The sequence below is a fragment of the Lepidochelys kempii genome, chromosome 1, assembly GCF_965140265.1.
Source record: "Lepidochelys kempii isolate rLepKem1 chromosome 1, rLepKem1.hap2, whole genome shotgun sequence".
Taxonomy (NCBI): domain Eukaryota; kingdom Metazoa; phylum Chordata; order Testudines; family Cheloniidae; genus Lepidochelys; species Lepidochelys kempii.
The window spans coordinates 327,882,231-327,903,395 of NC_133256.1; the positions used below are offsets into that span (position 1 = coordinate 327,882,231).

The following is a 21,165-nucleotide window of genomic DNA, read 5'->3' on the forward strand; positions in this document are numbered from 1 at the left end:
GAGGAACTGGTGGAACATTCAGACAACTTTTTTGATGTTCTAACGGTGGCAGCCCTATCATGGGTTGCACTGCTGGTATATGAAGGGGTTCTAAAGATTGCGAAGGCCCTGTGGCTCATTCCATCTTCTATCCTGCCCACCTCCAAGGGGGTAGAAAAGAAATATTTCATCCCCACTAAGGGGTTCAAATATTTGTATACCCACCACCCTCAGGGTCATTTGTCGTATCTGCGGCCAACGAAAAGGAGAGGCACGGGTAAGTGAGTTCCAGCCCCCAAAACAAAGACACCTGGAGGGTGGACCTTTTTTGGGAGAAAAGCTTATTCAACAGCCAGCCTTCAGTTTAGAGTGTTGAACCACCAAGCTTTGTTGGGGAGATACGGTTTTAACTTGTGGGACTTCCTCAAGAAGTTCAGAGACTCCCTGCCTCAGGACTTGGGCCAGGAATTTGCTACCCTCCTGGAGGAGGGTACTGCGGTGGCAAGGCGCTCTCTCTAGAGGGCCTGGGACACAGCCAATTCGACGGCCAGGGTCGTTGCCTCGGACATAGTGATGAGGCACAGTTCCTGGCTTCAGTCCTCAAGTTGTCCCAGGAAACACAGTCCTCCATCCATAACCTTCCCATCGAAGGAAACGGGCTCTTTTCAGAGAAAACAGATGCGAGGCTGCATGGACACAACAATTCTTGAGCCACCTTCTGCTCGCTCGGTCTGCATATGCAGCAGACAGCAAGTAAGCAGTTCCGGCTATCCCCTGCCTCCCTGGTAGGGTTTCTGAAGACAGAGGGTTCAGTCATCATTGCCCCTCCAGCTCCCGTCTGACCACTCAGCCTGGCCTTGCGAAACACCAGGGAGGCCAGAAGCACTCCTTTTGAGGATGCGCTCGAGGAATTGCAGGGTGTAGCCCAGATATACTGAACACCCAATGGTCTGAGGTTACTCGTGACCATGCCAACTAGAAGGGATGCAGGCGATTGAGGAAAGAGTAGGAAAGTAGATTCTGAAAACTGACTGGCACCCTATGAGGAAAGGTTATAAAAAAACAAACAAACAAAAAACTGGGCATGTTGAGTCTTAAGAAAAGAAGACTGATGGGGGGGAGTACTGATAATCTTCTTATGTGTTATGGGCTGTTATAAAGAGGATTGTGAACAGTTGTTCTCAATGTCCACTGAAGATAAAACAAGAAATAATGGGCTTAATCTGCAGCAAGAGAGAATTAGGTGTTAGGAAAAGCTTTCTAACTGTAAGAAAAGTGAAGTACTGGACTAGTCTTCCAAGTAAAGTTGTAGAATTCCTGTCATTGAAGGTTTTTAAGAACAGGTTAGCAAATACCTGTCAGGGATAGTCTAGATGTACTTAGTCCTGCCTCAGTGCAGGTGGATGGACTAGATATTCTCAAGGTCCCTTCCAATCTCGCATTTTTATGATTCTATGATGATCTGGTACATATGAAAGCTCTTTACAACAATATTCAAGACAGAATCTGATGTAATTACTTTTGTCAGCAGAAGTATTGACACTGAAGTAAATTTTGTTGGTGAACTATACAATACTTATTATATACAAATGAATATCCTTGCTTTTTATAGAGTCATTTGCCCTGGCTCCATAGTTCCAATCCAGGACTAGAAAAAGTAAGCGCTATTGTATGGGAGGGTAATGATTGCAAGAAAGCTGATATGTCAGTACTTGAAATCAGCGGCATGATAATGAACAGAGTGAGTATTCTTTTCTTTTTACTCCATGCAAACTATAATTAGCACTCAGAATTTATCATGTTTTGGGCAGATTTTCTCTCTGATAATCTCCAGGAAATATCTTTAGAAGTCTTGCTCTGTGAGATCTCATTCTGATTTCATTTTGTCCCCATCGGTGGTTACAAGAGTTATTAAATCTCAGATCTTAAAACCATGCATTTTAGATTCGAATTACTATATATCCACACGGTGAGCTTAATTGTTAGTCTTTATTTGGTTTGTTTTCAGGCACTTGAACATTCTGTGAATGTTGGTCCCCCAACTCTTAGGAACAACCAATTTCATTTCTGGGTTTTATGTGAATATCAAAAATTAGAAATATATTAGAGATATAAATATCTGAAAACTAGAGGTTAAGGTTGGAAAAATATTGCTTACTTTATTGAAATAAATCTTTAAGAAAATGGATGCTATGTCTCATGCACCAAAATGTTTCCAAATAAAATTCTCCTCTTAAGAGAAGACCAATATGACCCCATGTGTCAGGGGTAGTCAATTATTTTTTGTCAAGGTCCACATTTCTTGGTCAAGGTCCAGACTCCAGAATAATTTTTTTAATAACTATAATGATAATAAGTAAATAAAAAGATTTTAGGTCCGTTCAAAAGCATCTGATGGTCTGGATTTGGCCTGCGGTCCACCTATTGACTACCCCTTCATATGCTGTAGCAATACAACCAGTATGGACACCATCAGAGATAGAATAGACTTCAATACCAAATCCAGACATACACAACTTTAGCTAAAGAGACCCTTCATTTGTTTTAGCAGTATTGAGAGCGTTTTTCTCTGTGTGCAAACCATTAGAAGGCAGTACAGTTACATGCTTAGGTGAACCACATGTGCCTTATCCATATAGACAATATAGCCCTCTATTATTTATTTATATTGTGATAACACGAACAGACCCAGGTAGGATTGGGGTTTCGTGGTGCTAGGTGGGGTTTCGTGGTGCTAGGTGGGGTACAAACATTTAGGAAGACATTGTCCTTGCAAAGAACTTACAATCTAAAAAGACAAAGATGCAAGGAAGGAGAACAAGGTACACACATGTAAGCAAAGCAATTAGGTTGATTGGCGCATATGTTGCTTCACTGTTGTCTTTATTTTTAATAAAATTACTCAGCTGCCCCTGAGTCTATCGTCTGTTTTAGTTCCTTATAAAAAACAATAATGTATAGGTTAAATTTATTTACTTACTTTATTTTCAGTGTGGATTAACTATTTTCATAGCTACCTATCCATCCTCAACCTCAGTTTCATTGTCATTTTGTATATTTAAGGTATATACTTTTTCTATAACAGTACATTTAGAAGGTGTTTAATAAATATTTTACATCTTGTATGGCTTTTTTTGGAACTGTCATTGCTAAACTGAAGTAATAACTAAGTTGTTGATGCTAATAGGCATGAGCTTAATTCTTATAATTAATGGATAACTTTATTTCTCCCATTTTTAGGTGAACAGCCACATGCCAGGAATAGGATACCAGATTTTTGGAAACGTAATCTCTTTAATCCTGGGTTTAACTCCATTTATATTTAGACTTTCCCAAGCTAAGGATTTGGAACAGCTAGCTACACATTCTGCTACTGAACTTTATATTATTGCATTTGGGTCAAATGGAGACATACTGGTTCTTTCTATGGTTATAATAAGTTTTGTAGTCCGTGTGTCCCTTGTATGGATTTTCTTTTTTCTGCTATGTGTAGCAGAGAGAACATACAAACAGGTAAGTATACTATCAAGCCTCTCTTTATTACATTCCTTTGTGGAAGAAAAAGAAAACTAAGTATTATGCTTGATGAGTTTTGTTGGGCATAAACAATTTAAACTGTTTCTTCTAAGGTCCATAGATCCATTACAGTGGACACTTCAGACTGCTTCTCTTGGGGGGCAGAACCAGACTTGTCAGTCACTAGCAGAAGGGGAACACCTTGCCCTTTGAAGTTTCCTTTAGTTTTATCAGCCTCCTTTACAACCAGTGGCTCATTAAGATATCCCTGCTACAGAGTTTTTCCTGAGGAAAACTTTCACCTTTTTATTTCAAATTTCTGATTAACACTTTAGCTCAATAATTCTCCAAGTAATTCTCAGCAATGTCCCAGAGCTGAATTTCCCTCAGTCCCCCTGTACGCCCTACAGGAAAGGAGTCGGGCAGGATTGGAATAGCCATCTCCAGGGGGCAAGCAGCTCCCCCTCCCTTATTTGCACAACAGGAGTAATGCCAGATAGGCCGTGTTCCAGATGGAAAATAGTGTCTAAATCGTTAGAGCCCATGTCAGCAGCCACACTCCTGACTGAGGAGCTCAGATGTCTTCTCTTCTGCCTCCCCTCAGGCAGTGTATGGAGGGCATTGGCTATAGCATGGACATTGCCAACACTGGATAGTCGGGCCCAGCTTCATCTCCCTGCTGCCGTCTCAATAACAGGCCTCTCAGGAGATCCCTACTGACATCCTAGGCTGAGGCCATCCAGGGAAATGTAGAACCATCTGGTTTTTATAGATTCCGTACACTAGATAGGATTAGAGCCTCTGGGGAGTCCATTCTTGAATCCCCCGGTACCTTACCTGAGAGATCCAGAAGGGATCTGTACTGGGGAGACAAGGCAATGAGCCCTGCCTGCTTGACGGCAGCGAGATTGCTAACCACTTGAAAATCTTTTTGGAAGAGTGTCTTAGCTTAATTGTGTTCCTCTCTCTGAAGCAAGATCGTAGGGACAGATTCCCAAAGGGGATGTAAATAATTGAAATCCGCTCTGGTTCCCCTGTTCCGCTCTGGTTCCCCTGTTCCTCTTCATAGAGCGGGGGTTGGCACATAAAGATAGAAAAGACCAAACCAAAGACTTGGGGCGGGGGGGGAGAGGGGAGGAAGGGAAGGGTGGGAGGGGGAAATTTTTCCTGAAGGAAGGAAGGCCAGTTGTCCATATCAGAGTTAAGGGATTAAATAATACAGTAATATATTTTAAAAAGACAGATAATCTTTTAGGCAGAATACTGAGTTCTGTGAAACTATAATTAGGAGGTCTGTGGCTGCTGTACGTAAGCTATAACTACTTATCCCTCCCCATCTTCCCTAGGAAGATACAGGGATGGAGATTTCCTACCACACTTAAGAAACTAGCTATAGGTCACCTACTCCTTACCAGGCTGTTTGGCTCAGCTATCACTCTGGGTTGCCATGCTTAAATGTGCAGATTCTTCTTCGAGTATCTGCTCATGTGGATCCTAGTACATACGTGCCTTATACACAGGAATGGAAATCTTTTAACTAGCAGTGTCTATTAGAGCTGCAAATGAACTCTGCATGCTGTTCTGCTCTCCGCCCCCACCAAACACCCCCAATGGCATAAAGGGTGGAGCTGCCCCTGAACCACTACTCAGTTTTTTTCTTACAGCTTGTGACAGTGAGATAGACCAACTTCAGTGTCTTTTTAGCTACTGTAGTCTCTGTGTGGCTATATAACTAGTGTAGTTACTATACTTAGTTTTTCTTTATTTTCATATATATATTGTTAGCCCATTGACAAAAATAAATATATGTCTGTGTATATATAGCTTTGTGTTTGTGTATATGTGAGAGAGATGGAATTGTGTTGTTTTTATTTAGCTGTCCCAATGCCAAGTCTATCAGCCCTATGGCTGTCTCAAAATTTCCAGGTTTTGAAATCTATCTGTTGTGCATCATTCCAATAAATGAAGGACACAATAAATGCCTCTCTTCCCCCCTGGGAAAAGGCCATAAGCCCAGAAAGTATGTGATTTTATAAGTCTTTCAGAATGCATCCAAAAAGCTAGAGAACTGTGTTTAAAATTCTTCCTGATGGAAAAATCAATGAGAGGTGCATTATACTCTGTAGTCCTCTCAAAGGAAGAAACCCCTGCTTCTTTGGAATCTCACTCAGCATGTGTTCTGGGTTTTATTTGTTTTGTTCTGTGTGTGTATGGTCGAAACTATTTGATAAACGTGACATGAATTAGTGAATACTTTTGGTTGACCCAATACTGCATTTTTCTGCAAATAAACTTTTGCACAGCTCTACTTGTAATGGATCTGTGTAAAATGCAAATTTTCAGGCAAGCACAGTTAAATTTTCCTATTCTGTAGCATTAATGGATTCATATAATTTATTGATGTATTCTTTTTAGTATAGCACTACCTCTATTTGTGCTCTTTAAAGTAGCATGTTTAATATATGAAAGTAAATTGATAAGCCATGTTGCGCTCAGCTTTGTTTCACTGCATTTTTTTTAATGAATTTGTAATCACTTAACTGTAAAATTTTGTTTATCTCTTTTAGAGGCTTCTTTTTGCCAAACTCTTTGGTCATTTAACATCTGCTAGAAGGGCAAGAAAATCAGAGATTCCTCACTTCCGGCTGAAGAAAGTGCAAAATATAAAAATATGGCTCTCTCTCCGGTCCTATCTGAAGGTAGAATGACTATATTTTTTCCTAACACTCTTACACAGTTAATATAAATCCATGTCCCATTGCTGGAAAGCTGATGATATTGTTGCACTGAGGTCTGCCCTCTTGTGAATTGCTAATTTCTTTTCAATATGCTCACTTCTCTCCTAGTCAAAGACATTTGGGCTGCGCCTGTTGCAATAAACAAAGCTAGCTCAGACTTTTCCAACAGGATCCTGGTCCTGACCAAGCCCTTTGTGCCCTTCTTTGACTCCAGTGGTGGTGGTTTAGTCTCCTTTCTTATCATAGACTCCCTTCTGACAGAAAAATTCCCCCAGGAATATGATATATTGCCACTGCGCAACAGAGAATTTTGCGGAATTTAATGTTGTACATGCAGAATTTCCTTTCCCCCACAGAAATGGGTTGCAGTGCTGCTAGTCACCACTAGGGGCCACTGGACTCAGCAGAGCCCCAGCTTGCACATAGAAGACACTGCTGGGAGGAGGGAGAGGGAACTAGAAGGTTCCTGGCAGCTGCAGTTCCCAGCATGCCCTGAGGGAAGGGAGAGGGTGGCACGCAGGAAACTCTGTGCAAGCCTGGGACCAAGCATTAAGCTGTTTCTCCCTGTGGATCTCTGGGCTCTGGGGGGGAGTGGGATGGTTGTACAGGCAAAGGGGGGCTCTGCAGCTGTGCTCTGGGGGAGGACCGGGTGCAGGTATCTGGGCTGGGGGGTGGGGAGAGCCTGCGGTTGGGCTTTGGGAAAGAGGTGGTGTGGGTGTATTGGCTGGAGGGGGGCCCTGCTGGTGGGCTCTGGGTGGGGGAGGAGTTGTGGGTGTCTGGCCCCCTGCTGGACTCTGGGAGAAGGGAGGGAAGGGTCAGAGAAACAGGAACTGGGTTGTCATAGGGGTTTCTTTAACTCTCTACTTCTGGGGGAATTTTTGTGTGTCTGTTTTGTTACAGACATACTTGCTGACCGGTATTTTGAAATAAATTACCAAAATAATTGAAACTGGTATGATTACATAATGTTATTTTGACAAATACAATTTGCAGAGTTTTGCAGAATTTTAAAATATCGAGTGCAGAATTTTTAATGTTTTGACGCAGAATGCCCCCAGGAGTAAAATCAGATGGAACAATCAGAAGATAAGGAGGAGCTCCATCTACAAGCAGACTCTCTCAAGAGTCATAAAAAGACAGCACTGCCATTATTACTCCCAGTTTGCAAACCCTTCTTCTTCCAAGGAATGGCTTGTTAAGGTTTCTGTTTCCCATCATACCAATAAAGGGTCTTCCAGAAACTCCTCCATAAGGGCAGATCAGTCCTTTTCTTCACTTCTTAGGACTCCACAAAGTGAATCATCCTTCCTGATCATCAATTCTTCAGCGTAAAGCCCAAAACTTCACCCCCTGTCCCCCACCCAAGTCCAAGGTCCAGTCCACCTCCAAAAGAAAAACTCAAGGTATCATCCCAGGTTCTTAAATTAAGTAACTGAGCTGCTTAGCAAATAATTTTCAGTTTGCTTTCCAAATGGAAGTTCTGGACTCAGGAGTGTTCTCTAACCACTTATTCACAGCATGTTTATAAAGATGTTGGTTCTGCTAACAGTTCAGCTAAGGTTTCTGCAGGCTCATTTAAACCTGCTCTTAGGCGACATATTTACCAGAATACAATTTTCGAAGATCTTGCAGGAAGTGACCCCAAAGGACTCCTTCTATATGCCAAGTACATAGGTTCATCGTAAACTTGAAAGAGCATTCCCTGATCCTCTTTCAAGAATAATCCACCTAATAGTTGAGGTGAACATAGAACTAGTTTTCCTATCTAGTCTATCTAATCTTACTATACAAGTACCCACAATAGATATCCATTACTACTGCATCTGAGTGTTTTGCAATCTTTAATGTATTTATGCCTAGAAAACGTCTCAGATAGGGAAGTATTATTATCCCCATTTATAGGTGGAAAGCTGAGACATAGAGACTATATGACTTGACCAGAGACACACAGAAGTCTGTGGGACAGCACGGAATCAAATCCAATACTTCAGAATCCCAGGCTAGTGCCCTGATCAGTGGAACTTCTTTCCTCTGTAGACAACAGAGATCTTCTTCTTCCTTCATATGACTGGTGGAGAACAGCAGCTACAATTTCACCTGAAGTTGATTGAGCCAGGTGGCTACATCAGAAGTAGCAGAATTTATTGCTGTGATGCCTCCTTCATATTTATAAGATTTGTTAAGATGCAGATAGTGATTTCTAGGGTATCATAGAATCTGGTGTCTTCCATCCGTCTTTATCTGCAGCTTCAGTTTCCAGCACAGAGATTCTCCAGGGTTTGGCTGAGCCCTAGAGCCTTATGGAAAAGACTAAACTGCCTCCAGCCTTTGCAGGAAGTGAGGTGTAGTGTGACTGTCGGGGGAAGAGATTAGTCTCAGAAAAAGAATGTCAAGTAATAAATTTTCTATTTGGACTTTTTAATGAAATAAGCTTCCTTTCTAAGATTAAATATAAAAAAGCTACAATGTCTAGACTTCTCAATTTAGTTATATCTTTGAATGCTAACTTTATCCAGAGTATACCATTGTTAAAAATGCATTTTTTTTTCTGGGAGGCAAGGAGGTCCTCTGCTTTCCTTTGTGATCTGAAATGGTCTGTTCCCCTTTGCTTCCACCAAGTTTCCATTTCAGAAAGGTCAGGACATGACTTCATTTTGAACCCTTTCAACACCACTTTCTTAAAGGGAACTGTCAACTTAAAAATGTTGTAAACAAGTTTGTTTACCCATATTACTAATATTATTAAAATATTTAAATTAATATTGTATAATAGTTTTGAAATACAGCTCACTTGTTACTACTTACGCTCTTTATTTCTCACCTCTCCGACAATGGAAAACAGTTTCACTTTATGTAGTCGCTTACTTAGTACTGCAGTATTTGTGTTTCAACACTGCGATTAAAAAAAAAGAAATCCATACCTACTAGGACCATCGGTCCATTGCTTCAGGCTCTCCTTTCATTATATGTAACAATCAGTTGAGTTTGGGTGTTTTCTTTAGCTCTGGGAAATTCAGAACTATCTTGAATTTAGCAATTTACCTTTTGATTTCTGCATCTAAGAATTCCACTATGAAGTCTGAATCATCAAGTTGGTAATTTTATTTCAGAAAGCATGATTTAGAAAGAGAAATTTGCTACAACATGCTTGCTACAGCACATTTGTAGTGTATATCAGACAAATGTGAAGAGCATATATGAAGAGTTTACTACTTAATTTTTTTTCAATTTAATGTTACATGATGGGTTAAATTCTGCCCTTGAATTACAAGTAAGTCAGTGATGAATTTGGCCCAATATGTGTAATTGTTAATACATCTTCAATCCCCTTATTCTCCTGACTGCTCACTCCACCATCACACTCTTGAGAGCCTATCTGTTCTCTTTGCTAATCTTTCCAGTTCAGGTTTGTTTTCTCACTGATACCATCCATCTATTTAGAATTCCCATCTTCACTCCCCTTTTCTGAAACACTTATTATTTATCAATTATGTTGCAATAGTGCTTAGAGGCCTCACTCACATGCCAGGTGCTGTGCAAACAAACAGGAAGTGACAATCCATGCCTTGAAGAGCCTAGCATTTCCTCTTTTTCCATTACACATGGCCCCAACAGCAGTATGTGGTACTGTGCCAATGAAGGACGCTCTGGGCCCATTCCTGCCATTAACTTCAATTGAAGCAGGATAAGGCAGGGGGGAAGGCATAGGGTATAAACATTGCTAAGCCCATCATGCCACCTAATGGCTTTGGCCAGTGAAATATGGTGATGGGCTGTAAACAAAGCTGTAAGTATCATTAAGAAGAAAGCAACAGCCTTTCCTTGTAAGCTAAAAGTTTTTCCGTTTGTAACTCTTCTGCCCGTCAGAGTTGGCAGCAACAAGGGCCGGGTTCAGTATCTAGGGGTTTCATTCCAATAACACTGGTGGAAATTCACTACCATCTTATATAATTATACTTTTGTTCCCACCATGTAACTATTATAGCATAATTCACAAATTCTCCTCACTTCATCCTGTTCCCTCCCCACATATCCCTGAAAATAGGAGAGTCTTGCGACATGTCTGGAAGGCTAACCAGTTTGGACTCCGGAAGACCAAAGAAGGAAGCATTATTCCATAGCTGAGTGACCCTCACAGAGAGTACCTTTCTGGTAGCTGCTTCTCATCTCTGTCAAGGGACCTCCATTTCAAGCAAATCTACTGATCACAACTGTGATAATATGGAATAATGAAAGAGACAATCTCTAAAATAACATTGGACCAAAACCATATAGGAGTGCTTTAAAGGTCAAAATAAAAACCTTGGATTCTACCTGTAAGCCCAGAGCCACTGGTGTATCAGACAAGATGTTATCAGACAGTCTGCACAAACTTTATCTTCAAATGGTCACAAGGTATTTTCCTAAGCAGAGCGCATTACAGTCATCCAAAGAAATTATTTAAAAGAAAAAAGTACAGAACTATTTTTAGTAGAACTTTAGACTGTTTAATATAACTGTGTTCAACCTATCAAGAGCCAAAATTTTGTTTCACTGTATATGCAGTTCATTTGGCCCCTGTAACATATTAAATCGACTAATAAACTGTAGACTACACTGTAGTCCAAAACAAAAATTTGTCAGTTCTCCTCCCATGCATTTTTTGTGGATGAATGTATTGCTTTATGAAAACGCTGCCAAAAGCCATCCAGAATGCAGATGCGTTGTGTTGTAAAGATTTCCTGGATAGTTTTGCCAAAGTACTTCATTTTTGATTTGTATAATTCTGCTGTTCCAGAGCCTGTTTTGAGCCAACTGTGCCAACTTGTGCAAACTGTGGGTTATATAATGTGGGGAGTTATGAAGCAAAGAGAGACACTGCCTTGATGCAGCTTGTATGTTCTGTTGTGATTCAAGACATTGAGATTTTTTAATGACATTCGCATGTGGTATTTTCATTTCCCCTTTTTTGTTTTTTCCACAATTGTCACACATGCACTAATATACCCTGCTTTGTGCTAGGACAAGCTGTTCTCAATATTCACTTTGATCATTATCCAGAAAAAAAAATGGAGTCACTGGATTCAGGAGAAATTATATGTCTTGTTTGTTCGGGTTCGAAGTGTGTCCCAAATAAGTAAATATAATGCCTCATCATCAAAAACTCCTACATTTCTCATCTTCATGCAACAGAGAAGTAAAATTTTGAAAAGGGAAAAGAAAGATGGGAAGTAAAAATGAATGTATGTTCATAACGTACATATTTTTCAATCCAGCAGAGGGCCCTCAATTCTTAAAAGGAAAACAAAAACCAAAAACAGTATTACAGGATCATCTTGCTGTATATGTAACCAGGAGTGAGATTATTGAAAACAATAAAAACATGCCTTTCCAGTCATATTATCCTGTCCCAGACCTTTCTTTTTTTCCATCCCTTCCTCATGAGAATTTTCACATGTAGAAATGTAGTATGGCTATGTGGGATAATCTTTTGGTATCCCAGTGCAGTATCCTTATACTGAAAGAGATTGTTGCACTGATGCATGTAGATGGCATGTTGGTAGCAGTGGTCTGTATCTCAACTCTGCTGTCAACCCAAGTTTAGTTCTTTGCTATGGCCTGAGGCAGAATATCTTTTCCATTTATAGGGCACTTAGGGAAAACTATTAAAGTAGAAGCAACTTTTGATCACTGAGGAAACCAGTGTACTAGTGATTCATAGTCTATTATAGTTTCCCTGAGCCACCCGCTTCCCCTTTCTTCTTCATTGGTGATGCATTGTCTCAGGAAATATTAATGTGTAGTTACACTGTAAAATTAAAATACAACGTTTTGTATTTAAAGTTCTAGGTTACGCCACTGTGAGCCATAATCAGCCTGTGCTGGGGGTGTGAACCTGACTCGATCTACAAAGTTTCTTGGTCAATTACTACAGAGATTTTCACTCAATATGTTTCCCTTATTTTCAGCGGCGAGGTCCTCAGCGGTCAGTCGATGTAATAGTTTCATCTGCCTTCTTATTGACAATTTCAGTTGTATTTACCTGCTGTGCTCAGGTGAGGATACCTCATTTATGCAAAGGCAGCCAAGACTTTAGAATGCTTCTTTAAAAATGTTTCACTTTATAAGCAAGCCTTCCAGGCTGGAAGATATACAGTGAAAATAACTATCATGGTTAGTGCCTTTTCAGAAGATTAATATCTATTGTATATTACTCAATGTATCTATTTTAGAAGTTTAACTTTTTAAGCGCCAGTGTATTGCTAAATGTATTCTACCAAGAGTATAAATTAAAAGTAAATATCTCTGTTAATTTTTTTCATCCAGTTTTTTCCTGTCCCCCATGAATTTTGGATCTTAGTGATTTCAAAACACAACCTGTCAAAAACCTGATTTTGCAAACATTTTGTGTAATAAGATTAATCTGGAGGGATGAATTGGGGATTTTAAAGGTATAATATAGTAGTATTCAGTGAGATATTTTAAAAGCATCTTAATTATTTGCATTCCCAGTGTTTGTATACTGTCTCCTATTCTTTTCATTCTGTTGCTGTAAATTGCCATCCTGATTTCTGTGAGATATAGGAAATGCAGTGGTATTGTAGCCATATTTGTCCCAGTATATTAGAGAGACAAGATGTGTGGTAATATCTTTTATTGGTCCAGCTTGTGTTGGTGAGAGAGCTTACACAGAACTCTTCAGGAAAGATTGCATTGTTTAGTATGCTAGTATTAGCCTGCCCTCTAGTGGAATAAGCAAACCTATGTTTATATAGCCTGGTATTTACTGAAAATACTTGCTTGGATGTCTGTAGATAACCACCAGAGGCTCTGTCATTTGAATCGACTAGCAATCATTTTTCCATTTCCTTTTTAACCAAAAATAATTTCACTGCCTTTTCCTGGTATATAATGTAAATAAGGCTATGATTTTGGAATGGAAACTTGTAGTAAATTTCATGGCAGAGGTGCAAAGGTCATTCGAGGGAGCCCTGCTCCACTAGCCCGACCCTCCACTTTTCCCGCTCCTTACCTTACTCTCCCTGCTGGACACATGTGTCCCTCTTCCTGGATTCAGATGGTCCACAGCACCTAGAGAGAGGTACTGCCATGGTTTCGGCAACTGGCAGTTGAGAGCCCAGTTATCAGCACATGGAACAACATATAGTGGGACCTGTCTGCTGGACAGATGGATTAGGCCACAGCACTTTCCCTTGCTGTCTAATTTTAAAAATGAGGTGGGGGAGAGGAGAGTGGCTCTTGGGCTCTCCACCCCCCTTGTCTCTGGCACCTGTGGAGCTGGGTTCAGCCCCATGGGACAGGCTTATGCCAGTTTTTATTCAGATGCATGATTATTGTGAACCCTATGGCCTCCATACCAAAATCGTAGTGTTAATCGTACATATTTTAATATGAACATAATTTTAAGTTTAGCAATTTAATATGGATTCAGTTTTCTTTTTAATCCAAGTGATAAGTATGTTGCTGTTTTCAAGCAAATGCGACAACTTCAGGAGTTCAAACCTCTTCATTTTGTATTAAAATATTTTTTTTGCTTTACTTACATGCTAAAGAGGCCAAACCTTCCTAAATTACTCTTAGGCCTGCTCAGCCCTTATATGAAAACCTATCTTGGTTAATAGAATGTTGGTTTTGAAATATAAATTAATTTAAAAAGTCTATAAAGTAAAAACCAGATCCATACTTTTTACAAGAAAAAAAATTATGAACTGAAGTTTTTATCTTACTGTAGCATTAACCTTTATTTTGAAGTTCAATAACTCTTAATTTTGCTTTTTCTCTTTGCTTTCAGTTGCTTCATGTACATGAGATCTTCCTTGATTGTCACTACAATTGGGAACTAGTGATTTGGTGCATTTCATTAACCCTCTTTCTCCTAAGATTTGTTACACTTGGATCTGAAACAAGTAAAAAATACAGCAATACCTCAATATTACTTACTGAGCAGGTGAGAATGTACGTAGACCTGCATATTTCTCTCTCTGCATGTCTTTAGTCTGGGAGTCCATGGGACATGGACTTTAAACAGCCCTGAATTCAGTGAAATCATGGTATTAAAGACATATACAACATGTAGCTCAGTTCCCATATTTTTCTCTAGTGCCAAATCTAGAGTAATGCTCAGTAAAAAGTGCTTTAAGGTTCACATAGCCGCTTCACAAATCTTACAGTAGTCTTTTGCAGGCGAGCTGCAGAAGCTGCTGGAAAAGTTCCTGTTGCCCTAGTAGAATGGGCTTCCTATAAGAAAAAGGGTTTTTTAAAATTTAGAGACCAAGTGGGTGAGGTAATTTATTTTATTGGACCAACTTCTGTTGATGAGAGAAACAAGTTTTTTATCTTACACACTGCTCTTCGGGTCTGGGAAATGTACTCAGTGTCATAGCTAAATACAAGGTGAAACCGATTGTTTAGCATATTTAGTCAACACATATTTCAAGGGACAATTCAAGGTGAAGTCATAGGTCGGGAAAGGGGGAAAAATGCTGGGGTTGGGATTTAAGTGGGTTATAGATTGGATTTATGAGTGAGAGGTCAGTTATGGAGTGATTGCTTTGTGGAAAGTGTTCACCCATAGGTGATAGGATGTTTTTGTCTTTTGTCATTTTTCTCTGTGAGTTCATTTGAGAGCTTAGTGATTGTCTGGTTTCACCCACACATTTTTTTATTGGGGCATTTAGTGCACTGGATGAAGTCCCCCACATATTGTGATAGGCATGTGTAGGACTAATGGATCTTGAAAGGTGTGTTGTGAGAGGTGTTGATCATCATAGCAGTTGAAATATGTCTACAGGTTTTGCATCTGTTGTTTTGGCAGGGTCTGGTGCCATTTTGAGTTGGTTTGTCCTGATCTCTGGGGAGCTTGCTTCTGATGATGAGCTTGAAGAGGTTGGGGATTGTACGAAGGCCAGAAGAGAGTTCAAGAAAGATTTCTTTCAGGATGGGACCCCATCAAGTACGGGTTGTAATTGTTTGATGCTTCCCTGTATGGGTTCCAGTGTGGTATGGTAGGAGACAATTAGACGTGTGGGGTAGAAGTGGGTTTTATTTCTGTATTGAAGCAGGTAGTCTCAGGATATCTGTATGGTCTGTTCCCTGATGAGATCTACTTCTCTGGTGGAATGTCGTTGTTTGGTGAAGGTGGTTTTATGTGGGTTAAAGTGTATATCCTGGACTTTTTTCTCAGAGTATATTTTGTGGTATGTGAATGCCTGCCTAGGGGTAGATAACAGATTTCTTGGTGTGTTTGGGATAGTTTGATGTATTTGGGGTAGTGAAGGTAGGGATGATGATGTGTGGGTTTCTTGTATGTAGTTATCTGTGGGTCCATTGTTGACTCATGAACCTGATCATGGTATTCAGGAAGTTGATGGTATTGTGGGAGTGCTATCTAGAGAGTGTTGAAGTTGTAGTGGAAATCTATGAGGGAGTTTAGGTCATCTGTCCAGAGGATGAAAATATTGACACATCTCAGGTGTATTTGTTCAGAAATTGTTCTTCAAGGTGGCCCAGGAAGAGGTAGGTATACTGGGGAGAGAAGTTTTCTTTTAACTGTTTTTCTCTTACTGTTGGTGTTCCAAAAGCTAATGGGACATTATGGCTGAAAGCAACAAGAATTCTGTTTTTAAAACGTATAGTTTATATTTACATAAGGTGTCTAAACAAGCACAGCTTACATGCAACTTCTCTCAGGGAAGGCCCATCTTACAGAGGATCTCTTGTTGGTGTCTCGTTTATGGAATCATAGAATTGTAGGACTGGAAGGGACCTTGAGGTCTTCTAGTCCAGTCCCCTGCACTCAAGGCAGGACTAAGATCCGTGTGATGAAGTTGTTCTTCACAAGTGTGGAGCTAATGCTGCAAAGGAGAAACACGAGGCTGCTGTTGTGTGTGAAATCTGGCAGAATCAACTGGAGAAGGCAACCTTGCTCTGTGTGGGCGGGTCCCGTGCACATAAAGAACTTACTAAACTGGTGGAAGGAGCAACCTCATGTCTGTGCAAGTGTCCCTTTCTGCTGCCCAGCCCTATCAGTGACTCTAACAGCCAAAGCGCAACTCAACACCCTCATGTTTCAGGGCAGATGGACAGCCCACAAAATCAGTTTCCAACTTGTTGGAACTCAGGGTGATCAGGAATGCTTGCCTCCATTTCCTACCTTTCATCAGGGCAAAATGATCAGGATCATGACAGACATGTCCAGTATGTTTTACATCAACAAGCAGGAAGGTGCAAGATTCCCTTCCTTGTGCACTGAAGTTATAAAGCTCTAGAACTGGTGCATAATCAACTGTATCCAGATTTCAGCAGTCCAGGCATCTGGAACACCACTGCTGATGCCCTCAGCAGACACTTCTCCCACAACTACAAATGGGAACTGGACACTCAGGTCCTCCCATGCATATTTCAAAGATGGTGACAGCCAAAGATCAATCTTTTCGCCACCTCTGATAACTGGAAGTGTCCTCTCTTCTGTCCAAGAGGGATCTGGGTCACCACTCCCTGAGGGATTCCTTCCTTCTAACATGGAAAAGGACCCTGTTCTATGCCTTTCCTCCAATGCCCTTAATTTTAAGGGTGCTGAACAAGATCAGGCAGTACCAGACCAGAGTTTATCCTCATAGTGCCTACCTGGCCAAGAAAAGCGTGGTACTCTTACCTACTTCAGCTCTGTGTCCAAATGCCGATCAAGCTCTTGATCATTCCTCATCTCCTGCCTTAGGATGTGCGTCACACGCTTCACCCCAAACTGGCAGTTCTGTGTCTCGGGGTCTGGCTCTTGGATGGTTCTCCAGAATAGAGGTTTCCTGCCCTACAGAGGTGCAGTATGTGTTATTAAATAGTAGAAAAGTGTCAATCCATGCTACTTATCTGCAGAAATGGAAGAGATTCGTCCACTGGTGTGGTTGTCACTACGTCTAGCTGGAAACAGTTCCCCTTTCCCTTATCCTAGATTACCTGCTGGATCTGAACTTCTCCAGGTTATCCATCAGTTCAGTCAAAGTACATCTTGTTGCTTTTTTCCCCTGGTTGAGGAATTATCAATTTTTGCTCACCTGGTTTCATCAAGATTCATTGGTCTGGGTAATCTCTTTCCCCATGTTAGACCCTCTGCCCCATCTTGAGACGTCAACCTGATTTTCAACCACCTTCCGAGAACTCCATTTGAACCAATGGTGACCTGCTCCCTATTTCATGCATCTATGAAGACAGCCTGTAGGGCCATCGAGATTGGCACCTTGATAGCAGATCCCCATCTTTACCATGTTCTTTCATGATAAAGTCTCTTTACATCCACATCCAAGGTTCCTACCCAAAGTTACCCTGGATTTCCATTTCAACCAATCTATCCATCTATCAGTGTTTTTTCCAAAACCTCACAGTTCTCAGTAGGAATCCTATTTCCATATCCTGGACATTAGAAGGGCCTTAGCCTTTTAACTGGTAGGACTAAACAGTTTATGAGATCTCCTAGGATCTTCATATCCTTCCCAGAGAGGTCTAAGAGGGCTTGCATTTCTGCTCAAAGTCTTTCAAAGTGGATATTGGGTTGTATTGCTACTGTTACGAGTCTGCAGATGGTCAGCACCCCCCTGCAGCCAAGTGAATTCAACCAGATGGCAGGTGACATCTGCTGCATTTTTTTTTTGAGAATGTCCCAGTATTTGAGAGAGAGAGTTTCTACCCGGTCTTCAATTTGTACATTTTTGAAGCATTACACCCTACTCCATGCTGTCAGATCTGATGTCACTTGGCTCTGCAGTACTATCTTCAGTTCTGGATCCTGTTCCTGATGCTGATCCACCGCTTCTTCTAGGGATACTTCTCAGAAGTCACCTGAAGTGGAGCATCGATAGGGACAGTACTAGAAGAAGAAAGAAATGTTACCCTGTGATGTAAGTGTGATTCTTCTAGATGTGTCCCCCTACAGGTGCTCTACTACTCGCCCTCCTTCCCCTCTGCTTCGGTTGTTCCTTAGGGGATGAATGAGTACAGAAGGAACCGAGGGCGATTAATCCACGCACTCCTATGTAGCCTTGGTATCTGTCACAAGGAGGCATAGGGTGCATGTATGGGCCAAACAGATGCTGCTAGCTAGAAATCTTCGACTGACGGCTCAAGAGGTGCATGCACACTTGAAGTGGAGCACCCATAGGGGGTGTCATAAATATAAAAGGAAGGGTAACCACCTTTCTGTATACAGTGCTATAAAATCCCTCCTGGCCAGAGGCAAAACCCTTTCACCTGTAAAGGGTTAAGAAGCTAAGGTAACCTCGCTGGCAGCTGACCCAAAATGACCAATGAGAGGATAAGATACTTTCAAATCTGGAGGTGGGGGGGGGAGAACAAAGGGTCTGTCTGTCTGTCTGTGTGATGCTTTTGCCAGGAACAGATCAGGAATGCAGACTTACAAATCCTGTTAAGTTGATAAGTAATCTAGCTAGAAATGCATTAAATTTCCTTTTGTTTAATGGCTGGTAAAATAAGTTGTGCTGGATGGAATGTATATTCCTGTTTTTGTGTCTTTTTGTAACTTAAGGTTTTGCCTAGAGGGATTCTCTATGTTTTGAATCTGATTACCCTGTAAGGTATTTACCATCCTGATTTTACAGAAGTGATTCTTTTACCTTTTCTTTAATTAAAATTCTTCTTTTAAGAACCTGATTGATTTTTCCTTGTTCTTAAGATCCAAGGATTTGGGTCTGTGTTCACCTGTACAGATTGGTGAGGATTTTTATCAAGCCTTCCCCAGGAAAGGGGGTATAGGGCTTGGGGGGATATTTTGGGGGAGGATGTCTCCAAGTGGGTTCTTTCCCTGTTCTTTGTTTAAAATGCTTGCTGGTGGCAGCATATAGGGTTCAAGGACAAGGCAAAGTTTGTACCTTGCGGAAGTTTTTAACCTAAGCTGGTAAGAATAAGCTTAGGGGGTCTTTCATGCAGGTCCCCACATCTGTACCCTAGAGTTCAGAGTGGGGAAGGAACCTTGACAGGGGGACACATCTCAAAGAACTGCAGTTACTGCACAGGTTGAATAACATTTCTATCACTGGGTGTATACACTCTGCAGCTAAAAAAAAATACAGCCAAACTTAATCAAAGCAGCCATCTCAACCTTTTATGCATATTCTAGACCTGCTGAAAGAGGCAGTGCTTCCATAAGAGGGATCCATCTGCTTCATCTGACAACCTCTTCATATCTGTCACCAACGAAGAGACAGCAGGTTTAACAGTTCTGTCGAGAGCTGTTCCAAACCAATCATTTTGAATTTTTTTTTTCTTTTCTACCCCTTTTTGGAGAGTCTCATTTATAACTGTGAAGCCTGGAACAATATTACAACAGCCTAATGGATCCTCCAGATTAGCCAGCCTGGTTATATTCTTCAGTTCCAGTCTATCCCTACACCCCATGCACCTTCCCCATCCCTTTTCAGGGACTCCTCTGAAGGATTCTACAACAAGAAGTTCAATCTGTGTAGTCCCTCACAACAATAGTAGAGGTTCCTCTTCAGTTCAGGAGAAAGGTCTCTTGTTCTCATTTTTTTCTGCTTCCCAACAGAGGAGATTGGAGAACCATTCTGGATCTAGGCAGACTCAGTAAATACATTTGATTCAGATTCCGAACCATGTCCGTAACCTCAATAATCCTGTCCCTAGACCAGTGGTTCTCAACTCTGGTCCACCGCTTGTTCAGGGAAAGCCCCTGTCAGGCCGGGCCGGTTTGTTTACCTGCCATGTCTGCAGGTTCGGCCGATCGCAGGTCCCACTGGCCGTGGTTCGCTGCTCCAGGCCAATGGGGGCTGCGGGAAGGGCGGCCAGCACGTTCCTCGGACCGCGCTGCTTTCTGCAGCCCCCATTAGCCTGGAGCGGTGAACCGCGGCCAGTGGGAGCCGCGATCCGCCGAACCTGCGGACGCGGCCGGTAAACAAACCGACCTGGCCTGCCAGGGGCTTTCTCTGAACAAGCGGTGAACCAGAGTTGAGAACCACTGCCTAGATCCACAAAATTGGTTTGCAGCTCTGTAACTCCATGATGCATATTTCCAACCATCCTGCATACAGGAAATATTTCTATTTCATAGTTGGGTACACAACATTTCCAATACAGAATTCTTCTGTTCAGCCTGTCAGCAGCCCCGGGCTGTTTACAAAATTTCTGGCAGCAGTGGAGGCATTTCTCAGGGTATGTCTACACTACAAACCTACGTCAGCCTATATTAGGTCGACTTTCAGCCACCGCAGTAATTACTGCAGTGGTGCATGTCCACACTATCCTCGGATCACTAGTGCAGATCCTCACCAGGAGCACTTCCACTGTCCTCAGAGTGGCAGTGTGGAGAGCTGAGAGCCTGGTCTCTCAGCTCCAGTGGCAGTTTCCTGCCAGGACCCTGGCTGTCCCACAGGCTATCGGCAGGCTGCCCTCCCTCCTCCACTCCCTGTTCCCCACCGGGAGCTGGGGGAAGCCACCCGGGCTTGTCCCCCCGATCCCTGTTCGGAGCCAGAGCCCTGCCAGGTGCTTCTCCCCTTCCCCGTTCCCCACCAGGAGCTGGGGCAAGACACCCCGGGCGATTCTTGCCACCGGGGAACAGGCTCCAGCTGCAGTACCCTCCCGCCTGCTCCCTACCGGGAGCCGGGCAGCCTTGTCAATTTCAGCCATGAAATTGACAGGGCTGCCTGGCTCCCGGTAAGGAGTGGGGTCCTAAGCTGTGTGGGCTCCAGACGAGAGCAGGGTCCAAAGCTGCCTAGCTTTCCAGGTAACGGGGGCTTGCTTGTCAATTTCACGGCTCCTGTAAAGGATGCAGTGTCTACACAAACACTGCGTCGCCCTAACTACACCGACCTAAATCATATGCCTTTCATGGAGGTGGACTTATGTTGGTGTATTAAGGCACTACCATCAGTGGGAGGATGGGTGTAGTGTAGACACTGACATAATTAAG

General features: G+C 41.9%; 1 protein-coding gene across 10 annotated transcripts in view; it reads left to right on the forward strand.

Moving 5' to 3' along the window:
• PHTF2 (putative homeodomain transcription factor 2) overlaps nucleotides 1–21,165 on the forward strand; it is a 187,678-nt gene that overhangs the window by 148,345 nt on the left and 18,168 nt on the right. For 6 of the 10 annotated variants that reach the window (XM_073328594.1, XM_073328591.1, XM_073328595.1 and 3 more), the window contains 5 exons: nucleotides 1,592–1,720; nucleotides 3,220–3,492; nucleotides 6,063–6,194; nucleotides 12,182–12,268; nucleotides 14,026–14,181. In XM_073328594.1, coding sequence (XP_073184695.1) covers nucleotides 1,592–1,720; nucleotides 3,220–3,492; nucleotides 6,063–6,194; nucleotides 12,182–12,268; nucleotides 14,026–14,181 — 777 coding nt within the window. The other 4 variants (XR_012156838.1, XM_073328592.1, XM_073328597.1 and 1 more) reach the window with 4 other exon arrangements.